The sequence below is a fragment of the Alligator mississippiensis genome, chromosome 5 (genome assembly GCF_030867095.1).
Source record: "Alligator mississippiensis isolate rAllMis1 chromosome 5, rAllMis1, whole genome shotgun sequence".
NCBI classification, from domain to species: Eukaryota; Metazoa; Chordata; order Crocodylia; family Alligatoridae; genus Alligator; species Alligator mississippiensis.
Window position 1 is genome coordinate 47,944,984 of NC_081828.1, and position 14,800 is coordinate 47,959,783.

The 14,800-nt window shown below is 38.2% G+C and overlaps 1 protein-coding gene across 5 annotated transcripts in view; it reads right to left on the reverse strand.

The window, feature by feature from the left end:
- Positions 1-3,039: 3,039 nt before the first annotated feature.
- Positions 3,040-14,800, reverse strand: part of RC3H1 (ring finger and CCCH-type domains 1) — a 104,073-nt gene continuing 92,312 nt past the window's right edge. For 2 of the 5 annotated variants that reach the window (XM_059728326.1, XM_014596006.3), the window contains exons 18-20: positions 14,409-14,579; positions 13,626-13,741; positions 3,040-11,985 (exon numbers count right to left, since the gene is read on the reverse strand). In XM_059728326.1, coding sequence (XP_059584309.1) covers positions 11,832-11,985; positions 13,626-13,741; positions 14,409-14,579 — 441 coding nt within the window. In that variant the 3' untranslated portion in view covers positions 3,040-11,831. The remainder of the gene's footprint in view (positions 11,986-13,625; positions 13,742-14,408; positions 14,580-14,800) is intronic. The other 3 variants (XM_014596008.3, XM_006272938.4, XM_014596007.3) reach the window with 3 other exon arrangements.

Below are 14,800 nucleotides of genomic sequence, written 5' to 3' on the forward strand. Positions count from 1 at the left end.
ATTAGTTAAGGGGTGTGTAGATACACACTGGGAAAAGTCACTGACAAAACAGTAAGCATTGAAGGTAATGACTGATGAGAAGTCACTACCCCCAATACCGCCCCGAAGTAAATCATTTAACAACAGCCCCAATTTTTGCCATGCAGTATCAGTGCTGCAATCAGCAGTGTCTTCACATCAAAGGCCAGCAAAAAAACCACAAAAGCTATTTCCCCAGATACTACCAGAAACACACCCAGTTTTGCAAGTAAGAGACCACAGTCTCAGGAAGCACAGTTGTGTTTATTCCTGCCAAAAGGGAGATCTTGGCAAAAAACCAGACAAACTAGAATAATGCTGTCAAGCAAGTGAGCAACTCACAGATCACCCTTTTACATGCACTGATTTAAAACTCTCCCCCAGGAGAGGCGGTGCGCTATGCTATTTGCTGGATTACTTTAGTGGAGGTAACCTAGAAAGTGGGCTCCAAAGGGCTACCAGATTAGTTTTCCAAGAGGCTGAGCATCAGGTCTTGAAGATTTAGAGAAGACTGGTCCGACTAAGAACCCTTAACATTAGTGGTCTCCACTGACCATTGCAAACCTTTTAATCAGGACTGCAGCAAATTAAAACATTTCTAGTGTAGCCAAAACAAAAAAAATAAAAAAATAATGCATCTTGGCTCCTCTCCACACATTTCAAGTGGGAATTCACTGGACATGAAGATTCCCACTGGACAAGGAAATGAGGTTGGTATGACTGAGGAATTTCCAACCAACCCTCCTACAGCAAAGGGAAAAAAGATGGACTTAATACATATTGGAATACACAAAAATGTCCAGATTCCTTCCAGTGGTTGTCAGATCATTGGTGGTAGATACAAAATCCAGTGCTAGTACTGTAACAAAGCTACTGAATTTTTGTAGGACTCCAAAATTCCAGTGCACAGGCCAGACAGACTTGGAGTAATTTAGTCTACCACATGTAACACATACATGGGCAACTTCTAAGTCAAGGGGACCATGAGATACAGGCCCTGCTCTACCCAAAAACTGATTTTTTTTATTTTTAAGTGGCAAGTGCCTAGCACTTTTTTTTTTTTTTTTTTTTAAATAGCAAATGGAGGCAGAGAATCAACACAAAACTTGCATCCCTGGATGAGACACTGATTTAGCATCCAATATGAAAAATGCATCAATAAAACATTACTAGTTGTTCTGTTTGGGTCAGTGGATCAAGTAGACATTTTTGTCATGATGGAATATGTAGCCTCAAGTTGGTAATGGTGCTTTGTTGCACTAGTCATCTCAAAATTTTCAATCTTTGCAGTCCTTAGTATTTTAGTAGCTTAGAGCAAGAGGTATCAGCCATATTATTTGCCACTAAGGTCTATTCTATGCTCAGTCCAAGGGAAGGATGTTGCAAGTCTCTCCCAGTACCATTCTTGTTAGTTGGGAAGTCCATATACCATTCACTTAGGATTGCCTAGTCTAGTCAGTGTCACAAGGCTTTGCATAGGGCCACCCTTCTGTTCCCTGTACACTTGGCCCTGGTGATATCAAAGAGGGGGAAATGTAGTCTTTAAGGCAGTGTAGTATCTGTAGTTCTCCCCTCACCCCCACATCTGAAAACTGGGTTAACTTTCAGTGGAGCCATGATCAATTTAGTCTGGGTGGCTTGCAGTTCATTCAAGAATTTGGGAGAAAGTATCTGAATGTACCTGTAAGGCTTTCAGTCATTCCTTTTGAAGAGAAGGAAGAAAAAGGCATCTAAGGTTGTCTGAGGAGGCTGTAGAAATGGTGGCCATGCTCAATGGTGTTTCATGCCTTAGGTGTATTTTGCTGGATATCTGCAGGGAATTGTAGGCAGACCCAGTTCCTACAGCAGAGGACTTGGATTCCTAAGTTTAGTTTGCTGTGACATAGGTCCCATCTTGATAAGACCCTTGCCCCTATCAAATCTTCTGCCTTAATTTCTACACCCATAAAATGGGGGAAATAAATGTTCACTGCCACTAAGTCAAGTGTCAAAAGCATTTTAAACATGAAAGCTGCCAATCTTTCAGAACAGCCATCACTGCCTTCCTAAGCGACCAAACAAACTCACCATCTGATTTGGAGTATATGAAAACAGTGCACGTGCAAATGCACACACTCTTCAGACCACTGCAGTGTTTGCAGTACTCTGGGGCTCACAGACTATTTGGGAAAACAGGACCACACTGTGCGCTGCACTGTAAACATTATTCATCCTACAAGAGCTTACACAGCTCAAGTGTTATTAAGGCTATGAACAAACAGGATGGTGAGAGAACTTAAATGCAGCCATACTGACTGGCCCCATAGTTAAGAAGCTTATACATTAGACAGGAAGATGGTCATCTTGGGGCAAACATACACTGAGGGTGCCACACTTGACTTTTCCTGAATGGGAAGGGGTGGGCAAAGCAAAACTTTTGGTGAAGAAGCTGCTACCTGTTCCACAACTGATGTTCCTCATACTTCAAAAGGGCTGAAGTTTGCACTCAACTGAGGCTATCTAATGTCAACAATGGACAAGAGGACGGCGAGGAGAAAAAGAGGATATCAAAACATGCACAACAGGCTTGCGGCCAGAACTCCCCTCACTCTAAAAAAGCATAATGTAACAGGTAAAATGTTCCAGCGCTTCTTGAAGTGGTATGTTTGTCCCAGGCCTTTTAAAAGTGCAGGCTTCTGGAACAAGTAATAAAAGGATCCACTTAAAGATCACTTTATTGTTCATGTCTGGTGGATATACATGCCTCTTGCCCAAGGAAACCACTTCATTGAAAAAGAAAGGATTCATACTAAATTAGCACTGAGCATGCTTTCAGGTCTTAGCAACCAGAGAAGGAAAGGGGGAGTAGGGGAGGGAAGGGGACTTTAAAAAGGGGACACAGGCTTCTGTGCTTTTGTCAGGCATTTAATTTTCCACTGTGGTCAGGAAAGATTATATATTGCTCTGGAGAAAAATCTGTACTCAAGAGGCTCACAATGCACACTGCAATCCAGAGAGAAAATGAGAGATATTTCAAATGTGTAAGCCATTAATTTATCATTTAATATAAATGCTGACAGAAAAGCAGATAAGACCTTGTAGACACTTCCATCTATTTACAGACTGAAAGGTGAATCACCTCCTTTTTACTAATTAAAATAAATCCTTTTTATCTGCAACTCATAGGAGCCTTAAACACTATGCAGGAGTAACATGAGGCTGAGTCAGTTTCCAAAGGGAGGAAGGCAAGTTAGAGAGGAGGGAAGAAACAGCATTTCAACATATGGTGTTTTTCCACATATGGCATTTTCTATATAATCATGCACAATTTTTTTAAAACACAAAATGATAGTGTTGGGCTTATACTTAAAAAAAGAAATCACAAGGAACAATGACTTTCAAGACCAGAGCTCTTTCTTGCCTTTCCATCTGCCAATCCCCTCCCTCCTCAGCATAATGTGTGAAAAACGGTTTTTACTTAAGGTTTAAACACAAATACTGGAGGATCAAAATGCCATTGGAGCAGGATAAAGCAGGCTCTGTTGTTTCCCCCTTCGGTAATCTCAAAAGGACTTTCCAAAAGATACAAAAACTGCCATACATGCCTTTGAAGATCTCCTCCACTGCCAGCCTTCATGCATGAGATTTCAATGTTCTACTGTGCTCACAAAGAATTCACAATTTATGGAATTCCACTCACACCTTTTATTTAAATCTCTACTCTTCTTGTGTTTGGGGAGATAAGAACAATAAATATTCACAATATTCAGTAAATAGAGTTAGCTGTCCCTTTTTATGATGGGAAGAAAATGGAAGGAAAGGAGAAAAAAAAAGTCAAAAGGGATCACTTCAAAAGACAGAGGAGGGAAATAAAAAAAAAAAAAGTTTGTTCAGTACTGTTTTATAAGAACAGCAAATGGGGATCCTTATTTATACAAATTCCTAAGTAAACTCAAGAAGTCATTCATAACCTGACTCAAATCTCATGGTCTCCTTTATTATCCTAGACTATCCTTTTTTATTTTATTTTTATTGTTTTTGTTAAATATACCTCTGCAGGGCACAATCACATACAATCAATACGATTGGAAAATTACATGAGCTCTATCCCAAGCATATATGCACCAATGTTAAAAGTTATTTAAAAAACAAACAAACAAACCAAAAAAATAAAATAAACTCCACCCAAAAAGGTGATAATGACTGCAGAATGTCTCGGGGAGACTGGTATGAGCCCAAAAAAGATCAAAGAAAACTAAGTTTACATAGAAAGAGAAAACAAGCTTTTGTAGAGAAATCCCACAACTGGAAACAGGTGACTTTTAAAGTGAGGGGATGAGTGCTGGCATGCATGTTTTCTCCTGTAACTCTGTTCTCTTGCATGCCACCTCTCTCCTCTTCCCCAGAGCTGAATACAACTAGGAACTAGCTCATAACATTACTATTACCAGTTACCACAAACAGAAGAAAAAAAAAAATCAAGCTATACTGCAGCTGGTAAGCTAGCCTTCAAGGAAAGCCCCTCTTAGCATAGAAGCTGCTTACATGGCAAGCACAGGCCAAAGGGAAATGGAAACTCCTTAAATTAGAAAAGCTAAGAGTCATTTAATGGGCTATTTTGTCCACATTGCAGCAGCTCGCACTTAGGAGAGGCTGCAAAGCAATGGCATAAATTGTAAACAATGCATCAACTGTGTTGTGAATGGGGTTCTCTCTCCTCTCCCTACTCAAGTTGCTTTTTGCATGCACAGAAAGTTTCCATCACACCTAATAAAAATCTAGAATGGAGCTTGGTGCACACGTCCAGTTGTGGGATCCATCCAGTACACAATCCAGTTCAGATGCCAAAGACTTGTGAGTACTGTCTGCTACAAATTATGAATAAAATTATTTTAACATTACAAAGAAAACAATTTTTAGTTTATACCATAAACATCAGATAACTCCACAGGATTGTTTTTAAACATACATGTATTTCAGTATATCTAGTACTTTTTCCTCTTCAGGGAAACTGTATCGCATCCTTTTTTTTTTTTTCCTGTATTTTCCCAAGACTTATTTTTGTAAATATTTTACTTTTGGCCAAAAAATTCCATATCCAGAAAGAACTGGTTGTCTCGAGATGTCAAAAAAACCTGTACAATGCCAGACCCCTGTGGGCCCAAAGTGTTCAGACTTCAGTGCCTGAAGCTAGACGGCTAAATAAAAGATGCACACTTCTCAGAGCTCCCAGGCATTTGCAGCTCCCAGAGAACTTCTCAAGTAGCCTCCTGGGAACCTGCAAGCACTCAGTAATCTCTGGAGAATGGCAATTATTTATATGGCTAGACTTTATACATCCATGTCCAAACATTTTGGGCACAGTGCTTTAAAAGTTCAAACTACTGGGGGACTCTTGGGAAGGAAGTCCAGCATAGGCAGATGATGAGCCAGGTTCTCCATGCACTTCTCTGGGAGGGATCAAATGATGTTCCATCCTCTTTGCTTAGTGTTCAGAGAGCTCCCCAGCATAAAACAACTCTCACCATTCATAAGTTTTTATAAAAATATTTATAAAATATGTTCTCCTTTCTCCTCCAATCTACTGTCCATCTGTATCACAAGAATCAACTGCTTCTGAAATTCAGTGTGGCATGATTCAGAGATACAGAGGTGTTTCCCTCTACACTGCAACTGTTGCTATGACATGGCAACATCAGGAAACATTGTGTTGGAACAAGGTCCACCCAAAACCTTTGTAGGGTGACTGGAATTAACTCATGCTTTGAAACCTCTTTCCAGCATTTATCATTTGGGGAGAAAGCAAGCAATTAAAGACAGCAGCAATATGGAAAACTAGGATCAGTGTTTGATTTCCTACCTTTCATATTAAAATGTACTCAGAGTACATCAGTTTCAAAGTGAAATGAATAATCTTGGCCATGTGTACACTCACTATTAATTACAATTTCTTTTCAGCACCATAGCTACATTCAAAAGGTGTCTTAGAAATGTTGATTCATTTTCAACACAAAATTCAGAATTCACATTTAGCAAGATGGGTTTTTCTTCAGTTTACTGTTTGGATCACTGCTCTAAATGAGACTGGTAGTTCTTTAAAGGGGAAGCATCTTACAGTATAATACAAGTGTGTAAAACTTAGGAGACAGTAATGTCAAGCTCACTATCAATACTGCTAATATTGGGTGTTCACACTTGGAGATGAGGAAAGACTAGTAGGAGATGAGGAATCAATACGACTAGTAGGATGGATATGGAGATGCAGTCATATGACAGTGATTCTACCTGTTCATTGCATCTGCTCTATAGTCTATATATTTCTCTACTCTCATACAGCTTTCAATTTTTCCTTTATTAAAAAGAGGATAGCTAACAGCTCTGCTGCTGAACCCTCTGACGTTTTGCACTTACTATCATGAACCCTAAGAATCGAGTTTGTCGTTATTTAACTGAATATATCTTTTTGACAGGATTCTTTTTCTTATGAAAGCTACCCCTGTAGTTACATACTTATTACAGACCTGAAACTGCTGCTGCTATTTTATTTTATTATTTTTTATTTTTTAGAGGTTCTGCACTCATGAATGGAAACAGCAAGAAGGTGATAGCTTTGTTACTTTTATTGCTTAAGGATTCCTCTCTGAACCCTAAGAACAATCTGCAAGAGAATAAATGAGCTCAAGGAAAGTAGAAACAAATGGCTTTACTGTATATCATATTAAACAGCTCATTCCTATTTTTTGTGGTTCAATGAATGTGTCACAGATAATATTAAATTCTTGTCGTCAACAGGCAATATCCTTGCATAAGTCTGCTTCTACCATATCAGATTTAACATAATGCTATAAAATCTTCTCAGTCTAAATGGACTTCTTTGGAAGTCAGCAAAAAGTCACATTTGCAATATGGACTTGCCTTTCACCAGCATTTCTTTTTTGTTTTGTTTTTTTTAGTAATTTTAACTTTAAGCTATCTATCAACACATTAGTCTAGGCTTAACTTTTATAGACATGGCTTAAGACTACTGACACTTCTAAGCCCTTTCTCCTACCTGTAAATTATCCTGGGCTGGGAGAGTGCATGGGAGTGGATATAAGAACAAGTTAAAAATCTCCAAACACATTAGGTGCTTAAACACACCCTTCACATATTTTGCAACCAGATAAAGTGATGACTTCCCATTATTTTAAATATGTATAAGGCTTGACAATCAACAACTTTGCAAATTTCTATTAGGATAATACAGTCAACTCTCAAAACTCAAAATATTCACAACCAAAATGACTATTCCAGTAAAAGAAAAAAAGTAAAGTGTAAAGCACAAGTCTTTGGCTCTCCATTAAAGAACAACAACAGTTTACCATGTTTATACAGATTCCCTGGTTGCCTACCAGTAGGGGCAATATCACATTTGTGCATCACTGAGTAATAACACCATTAGAAAAGGCAACTTCACAGAAGTTATTGGCTAAGCGAATTCATTTGAATGCTCTGTTTTGAGGCAGCAAGCTGTCACTGTTGCACGATCAGGGAGGATAATGGGCAAGCCATAGAAGGAAAGAAAGGGAGAGAGTCAGGTTCAGGAGAAGCCGACAGCTTAAAAAGAATTTGAGGTTAAGGCGGGTAACAGTGCTGCAAGACTGAAAGGTCCTCAGATCTATAGGATTTCTATTTTCTATTCTGAAATAGGATATGGCAGCTTACAAAAGTGAACTTACAGATTTATACTATTAATGAATTAGGTCACATAAAATGAATAAGAAGTATGTGTTGGGGTAATAAAGTCACCTATGCTACTACAGGACAAGTTAAATGTTTCTAAACTAGAGTGGGCCAATAATTTATATCTGGCACTGTGTACCCTAGCCTGCCACTTGAAGCTTCCCAGTTTGCCCCCACAGACTGTCTCCACTGTAACTGAAACCAGGCTACCAAAGTTCTCTTGAAGGTGCTATTTGCATGAAGAAATCTATTTTACCTACCACACAATAATAGTGTTCAACCACCATTGTAATATGGTTTGCTCTTGTCTGAGCAGGAGGATCTAAAATCAGGGTTTAGCAGGGTTTCATTTGACCAAAGTAGGTAGAATTCCAGTATAGCTGGAACACAGACTGGGCACGGGTGAAGGACATGGGGCACAAGTGAAGGAGTCAACAAAAAAGTGGTCAATACAGACAGAACTGTGAAATTCAGTCTGCTTCACAATCACCTCTTATACAATGTGAACAGTTATCAATTCTCCCAGCTCTTCTGGCATTTTTCATGGAAAGTAAGTTTTATACAACCTCCATAAAGATTTAAAGCCTTTTTCAGATTCCCTATTTGACTGGTTTCAGCAGCTAAAGTTCTGTAAAGAAACACTGGGAAAGGACAACAGGAGAAGAGGAAACAAAGCCAGAATCAATACAGTTTGTAGATAATTAAACAAAAAACAGTTAATAAGCCAAACTACAATGCTGTGCAAACAGGGCATTCACCTGGACTGATTGATCATCACAAGGACACTAGCACAAAGTACAGTAAAATGTGGTGAGGGAGGAAAAACAAAAATCAACATTAAGGTCCCCTTTCAAATCCATAAATGGAGAAGCGTTTAACCTTGATGATCTGACCTGTTTTTATTGTAGTGTTTTATTTCCCCTAGGCCTAGAAACAATCAGGTCAGTTCTGAATAGGAAACCAGTTGGCACAAGTGATGATGGACCAGATTCTTCTTCTTCTTCTTCAAGATTTAAGGTGAATTTGCTGTGACAAGACACTAAAACTTTTTATGTAAAGTTGATTTCTGTAGTTGAGAGACAATATCTGTACTTGGAGCTTGTCCTCCTAGATTAAAATAGTGCACTAACTGTTGCAACTAAAATGTGCTCCAGCATTAATAAGGACATAGCAGATGATCAGCTTCATAAAAATTAATGAAGTGATGGCAGATCTGCTGGTAGGTCTCTGCATTTAAAGACTGCAGACAATAGCATGGGCCCCCACGTCAGTTCATTTACCAGCACAATGCCAAGACTGCACAAAGCTTATGGTACTGGGGAGACTGAAGGAACAGAGCAGACAGGTTTTCCACAGAGATGGCCTGATCTTCCTCATGGAAAGATAAGGACCATACCAAAAGGCTTCAAAGCAGGATGTGAAGCGCAAACATGCATGACTAGGGGAAAGTAGCAGGGATGGAAAGAATTCAGGGCAGAAAAGATTCCTCACCACAAATTAAGGAAAAAAATTAATAAAACCTCAAAACTACCTTCTCTGGCAATAAAGATGTTAAAATTCAACCAAGAATGAAAAACTTGTGCATGAATGTAGAGAGTTTGGAGGGGAGCTGAAAATGCCTTATCTTTGTTCAGTGCTTCTTCCTCCCAGACATTTGATCACAACAGCTGCGCTCATGCGAAAAAATTCTTAAAACATACCCAATATATATACAGATATAACTATGTATATCTGTATATATATGTTTATATATAAATTTCATTTAAATAAAAAAGAAAGCTCGAATCCCAAGCCAATATGTGTATCAAATCCTTGACCAGCCAGGTCTGTAGGGCATAATCAAATTCAATGTGAAATAGTATATAAATGCGGTGCCTTGACTGGGCAAATTAAATAATCGCTACTCAAAAGAGTCTTCTGTTTGGACTCTCCTACTGGTAGGCAATAGTGGGACTGTATTCCCCCCCAAATTTATTTTAATTAACATTATGATGGATGCAAAGCTTAGCCCAAGGTTGCTATGACCTCAGCAGGAGTTAAGGGGGAAGAAAAACAAAACAAAACCCTAAACCAAAAAGAGAGAGAAAAAAAGAAAAACCAAGAAAATTATTAACTCTTGCTTTACCCAACCAAAGCAATGCAGTAATTTTATTACATAACCAGTGCTTTCTTTTTAGTAGTCTAGTCCCGAAAGGAAAACAAGGAAATAGGAGGAACCAGTATTGAGCTTTCCATTCAGAGGATCTCAGCCCAGTACAGGCAGAAAAGGTCAAAATATGTGCAGCAAAACCTCATTCATTTCTGTGACCTTTTAGGAGAACTCCTCAATAGAACGCGCAGCTGGGAAGGTTTGTAACTTCTTTAAAAATGCTGTTAACATATTCCACTTAAGGAAGTATCTCCTTAGTGTCCACCTTCTACGGAAGATGGAGAAGATTACATGTCATAAAAATGCTCAACTTTCAAGTACCTGTAAATGTTTCTGACAGTATTACAGTTACACCTGAAGAATAATTTTTGGATTAAACTTCAACAGAAAAAAAGACAGCTTGCTCCTGAAAGGATTCCATGACACTGAACTTTCAGCCATTGCTGCCTAATTATAGTATATATGAGCTAACCAAGTGCCTCCTTTATTTTCACCAAATTGCCAATTACCAAATCTATTACACATCAATTTTACATTCTCCGTCTCCTCCTGCGAGAAAACTTCAAGGCCAAAAAAAATGACCGACATACTAGGGACTATAAAAAATATCAGACTGGGAATAGCAAATTATAAAAGCATAAGACATATATATGTATATATCAGTGGTGTATATATACATACATGAGCAGCAGTGACGAAAACATGGAAGGCAGGCAGGGGTGTTTTTTTTTATAATTTGAAAAAAATATACAAATGAAAGCCCTGTTCCAAAGCTCATAGAAAGGAATGGAAGTTTTTTCACTAGTTTAGCTCAATGGGTTGTGGATCAGCTCCATAATAAATGGTCCGTTTCTTTGAGACAAACCTTGATATCATCCCATTCATTTAAAAAAGAAAAGAAAAAAGGAAACTTTCATCTTCCTAAATAATGGATGGCAGCAAGTCTTTGCAAATTGATTTTTAATTATTTTCCTTCCATGACATATGTGTTGTCTTTCTTCCTTCTTCTAGGAAGAGACATTTTGTAGCCTGTCATGTTACACCATGACAACCACTTGTTAGCCAAGTACTTAAAGCTCAGGAGCAAGAAATGCAACTTCTTCAATTTCTCTTGGAAATCCAAAGCATGTAAGTTTTGATTAGTTTAGGCCTACTTGTCTTGCAAGGAACTTTTTAGTCCCAACAACAAAATGATGCATTATACTAGCTCCTAGTCCAAGTAAAATGATGTGCAAATGCTGAATTTTCTTTACTGTTGGTTAACTCATACACTGGGATATACATTTTGTAGTGGGGTAGGTGTTATGGAATGCTTACACTGAACTGGGAAGATTGTATTGACTGCTGTTTAAAGCCAACAGGTATAGTCAGAAAGATGTACTGTGCAAGTTAGGAGAGAGTTCCTACTTAAAGAGAAATTCTTTCAGAAATGAAGATTGCTGCACATTTTTCTGATACTGCAATTCATGGCCTCCCTCCATTTCATGACCCTCATTCACCTTTAAATTCATACAAGGAAGTGGCCAGGTTGTTTTGGTTGTTCAGAAGTGAAGGTGTAAGAAATTATACACTGGATATGTAATAATACAAAGTAAAAGAAAAAACCTACTTCATTAAGATCATACAATTAATCAAACAGAGTATATATATATAATATCTTTTTTTTAAGCCCTGGGATCCAAGGCGTCCAATGTTATTAAAATAAAGTTCATTCACAGAACAAAAACAAATTTAATTTGAATTGCTTGCAGATACTGCTAATTTTCATTTTTTTAATTAAAAAACGCATTAATGTGAACTATGTGCAGGGTTTGTTTCTAGGAGTGGTGTTTATGCACATTGCCTCCGGACTCGCTGCTGCTGCTGTTGTTATTCTTGGGTTTCTCTGATCACCCCTGGAAGTGAACACGACAAAAGCAACCAACACCCCCCAGCAGAACTTCTGGGAGATGCTTTCTTCACTTCATGGAGCAGAGGTGGGTGTAACTCCTGTTCGCTGGGAGTCATGGCTGTCTCCTCCACCCTCTGGGTCCTCTGTCAGGCTCAGAGATGTGGTCTTGTTTGAAAGGAGGCTGATATTCTCTTGTGTCAAGGCTGATCCATTTGGAACATCACTGCTAAAGGAATGATGTGGAATGAAAAAGGGGTTGAGGATTTTAAAAGATTTGAAAGAGTGAAAGAGCAAGCCCTGAATATTTGTTGCCAAAGTGCTTCAACAATCATTTGTGAATTTGCATAAACTGGCATATGCGTGCCTAGAAAATGAATTTTCTACGATTTCTGGATACGCATCAGAAAGAGAAAGTGTCGACAGTAACAAGTGGAAACAAAACTACTGGAAAGGAATAATTTTAGAATTTCTATAATAATTATATTTACTAAATATTTCAATATATCATAAAATGTACATTAGTGCACAAATTATACACTTCAGAAACTCTATTCTACACCTAAAATATTAAAAATAGCCAAGTTTCAGAATAGTATTTAGAAATACTTGTCACTGTTTCCATAGCTCAGATGGAAACTGTAATTGTATTACTACAATAGTGTTAAATACTTCTAAGCAAACCATATGTAAATTATATGCAACTGAATTTATGGTTCTTAAACCACACGGAAACAATCTAATTTCTCTGTGTAATTAAATGCTTTCTACACTCCTCCCTCTAAGAGGCTCATAAAACAGTGATAGTATCAAACTTTAAAGAAACTACCATCTTGAAGTTTGAATTATCTTTAAAAATCTAAAATGTTAATATTTTAGTGATTTATTTTTCTTTGTAGTTAGTTTTAGAGGCCAGAATGACTTCTATATTGCATTGAATTTTCTCTTTAAAAGCAGAGTTAGTGTGCACATAGCAACATAACATCCCAGGGTCAGCATTTTCCTACCATTTACCTGATATGTTAAAAAAACAAAACAAAACAAAACAAAAAAATCAGATTTATAACAATTGGGTTGTAAAGCTAAACCCCAGACAACCAAAAAACTAAAAACAAACAAAAAAACTGATTTTCATCCACTGAGTTACCATCTAGATTCAAACTGCTCATAAGACTAAGAGATGACATACTGAGTCAGACCACAAGTCCATCTAGCTTAGCATCCCATATCTCAGTGACAGAGAAGAGATGCTGTGAAGAGTATGCAGGACCTATCCAGACTGGTCCCATACTCAACTAAATTTACCTAGACTTGTTTCACCTAAAATAAGTGTGACTCTTTTCAAAACACTTTAATCAGATCTGAACTAATGACCTCAGCCTTGGTGCTATAACCAGTGCTTTAAGAGGCTTCTAAGATGGTTCCTGTAACATTCTAGCCAACAGTGTGGTGTAATGACTGTCTAGTGCAGATGTGGCCCTCTTGTTAAAATACACAAGTGGTCATTATGCAGATGCAAAGTCAGGGGGTTCTATCCTGACTATGAATAATCTTCATAGACTACATCAACATTTTGGAGCAAATCCCCAAAACAATCCTACTAATAAGACAACATTTTTTTCTTTTTCTATTTGGAAACAATTAACAATTCATGTACAACTTCACTGCACTCCTGCCAGATAGAATCATCCTAAATTCACATTAACACTATAAATAGAATCACTCCATTCTTCACTACCATATAGTCTTTATAAAGCATGTTGGAAATGCCGCAGCTGCTCCTTGTATCCAAAGGGATAGTCCTGACTAACCTATTAGTTATCTACAGAAAATGTATTCTATGGATCACTGGAAATGACCACGAATTACCTGAATGTCAGTGCCAGATCTTCAGCTGGAACCTTGTTTTGCGGCTCTAGCTGTCCATTTTCTGTCTGTTTACTGGTGCCCAATTTGCTTTTCATATCCAGTGAAGACTGGCTCTCCTTTGAAAAAAAGATGAAAGAAAATAATGTTGTGGCACTGTACAAAGAGGCTGTTACTTCCTTCCATGAGGCCAGAGAAGAACGCCTGTAAATTAACAATCTTGCACAAAGCAACTGACAAAAGCCATAAGACACAGAAGTTGACTCAGTAGAATCTGTCCATTCTCTCAGGATACAGAATTTCCCGAAGAAAGGACTGATTCTTACAAGGAGAAGCAAAAATAAGGATGTGTAATATTGAAAGAGTACTAGATGCTGGCCCTCTCCTGGATGGAATGTCAAAAGTATTATACAAATTATCCAGCACAACTAGCCCATCCATGGTCTCAGAGAAATAACTGGGCAGTAAATTTGAGCATAAGAGTTTGTGCCTAGTTGCCCAATTATAAGTTCAGCTCTACTTTTGCTTTCAAGGGGCTAGAAAAAATGAGTACTTTAAGCAGATAAATTACTTGTACAGAATTTGAATTCTAAATAAACATGCTTATTTAGAAATTCTAAATAAACATGCTTATTTAGAAATTCTGGACAAAAAACAGGAAACAGGAAGTGGATGAGAGTGATAACAGTCATCCAGCAGAGAGCCTTATCACAAGGGTTATAGTGCTGCGGCAAACCAAGCAGCTTTGCATCCCATCTCACTGCCTCCCATACCCATAGCACTCACCATGCTCAGCTCACGAGTTCTCTTCCCAATTTCCCTCTCCACCTGATGAAGCTCCAAACTCAGCTGTTCACTTGAGATCATTCCAGGCCACTTAGAAGGTGGCGGTGGGGGCTGTGGCTGGCCTGCCAGGGTAGTCGCCTCCCTCTGCAACAGCAGCCTGTTACTAGCAGCCTAAATGCATAAAGCCAAGCACATACAACTGAGCACACAAAACACTTCATGCACAAAGAGGGACAAGGCCATAAATCAGGAGTATTGCCTAGTTACAAAACTGAAGCCTTCTCTTCCCTTATAAGTTAAGGGTCTCGACTGAAAACAATTCCAAACACACTTTTAAAGGAAATCTCTCTTACATACAACTGAAGGGTTTTTGCTTTTTTTAAAGAGAAGAA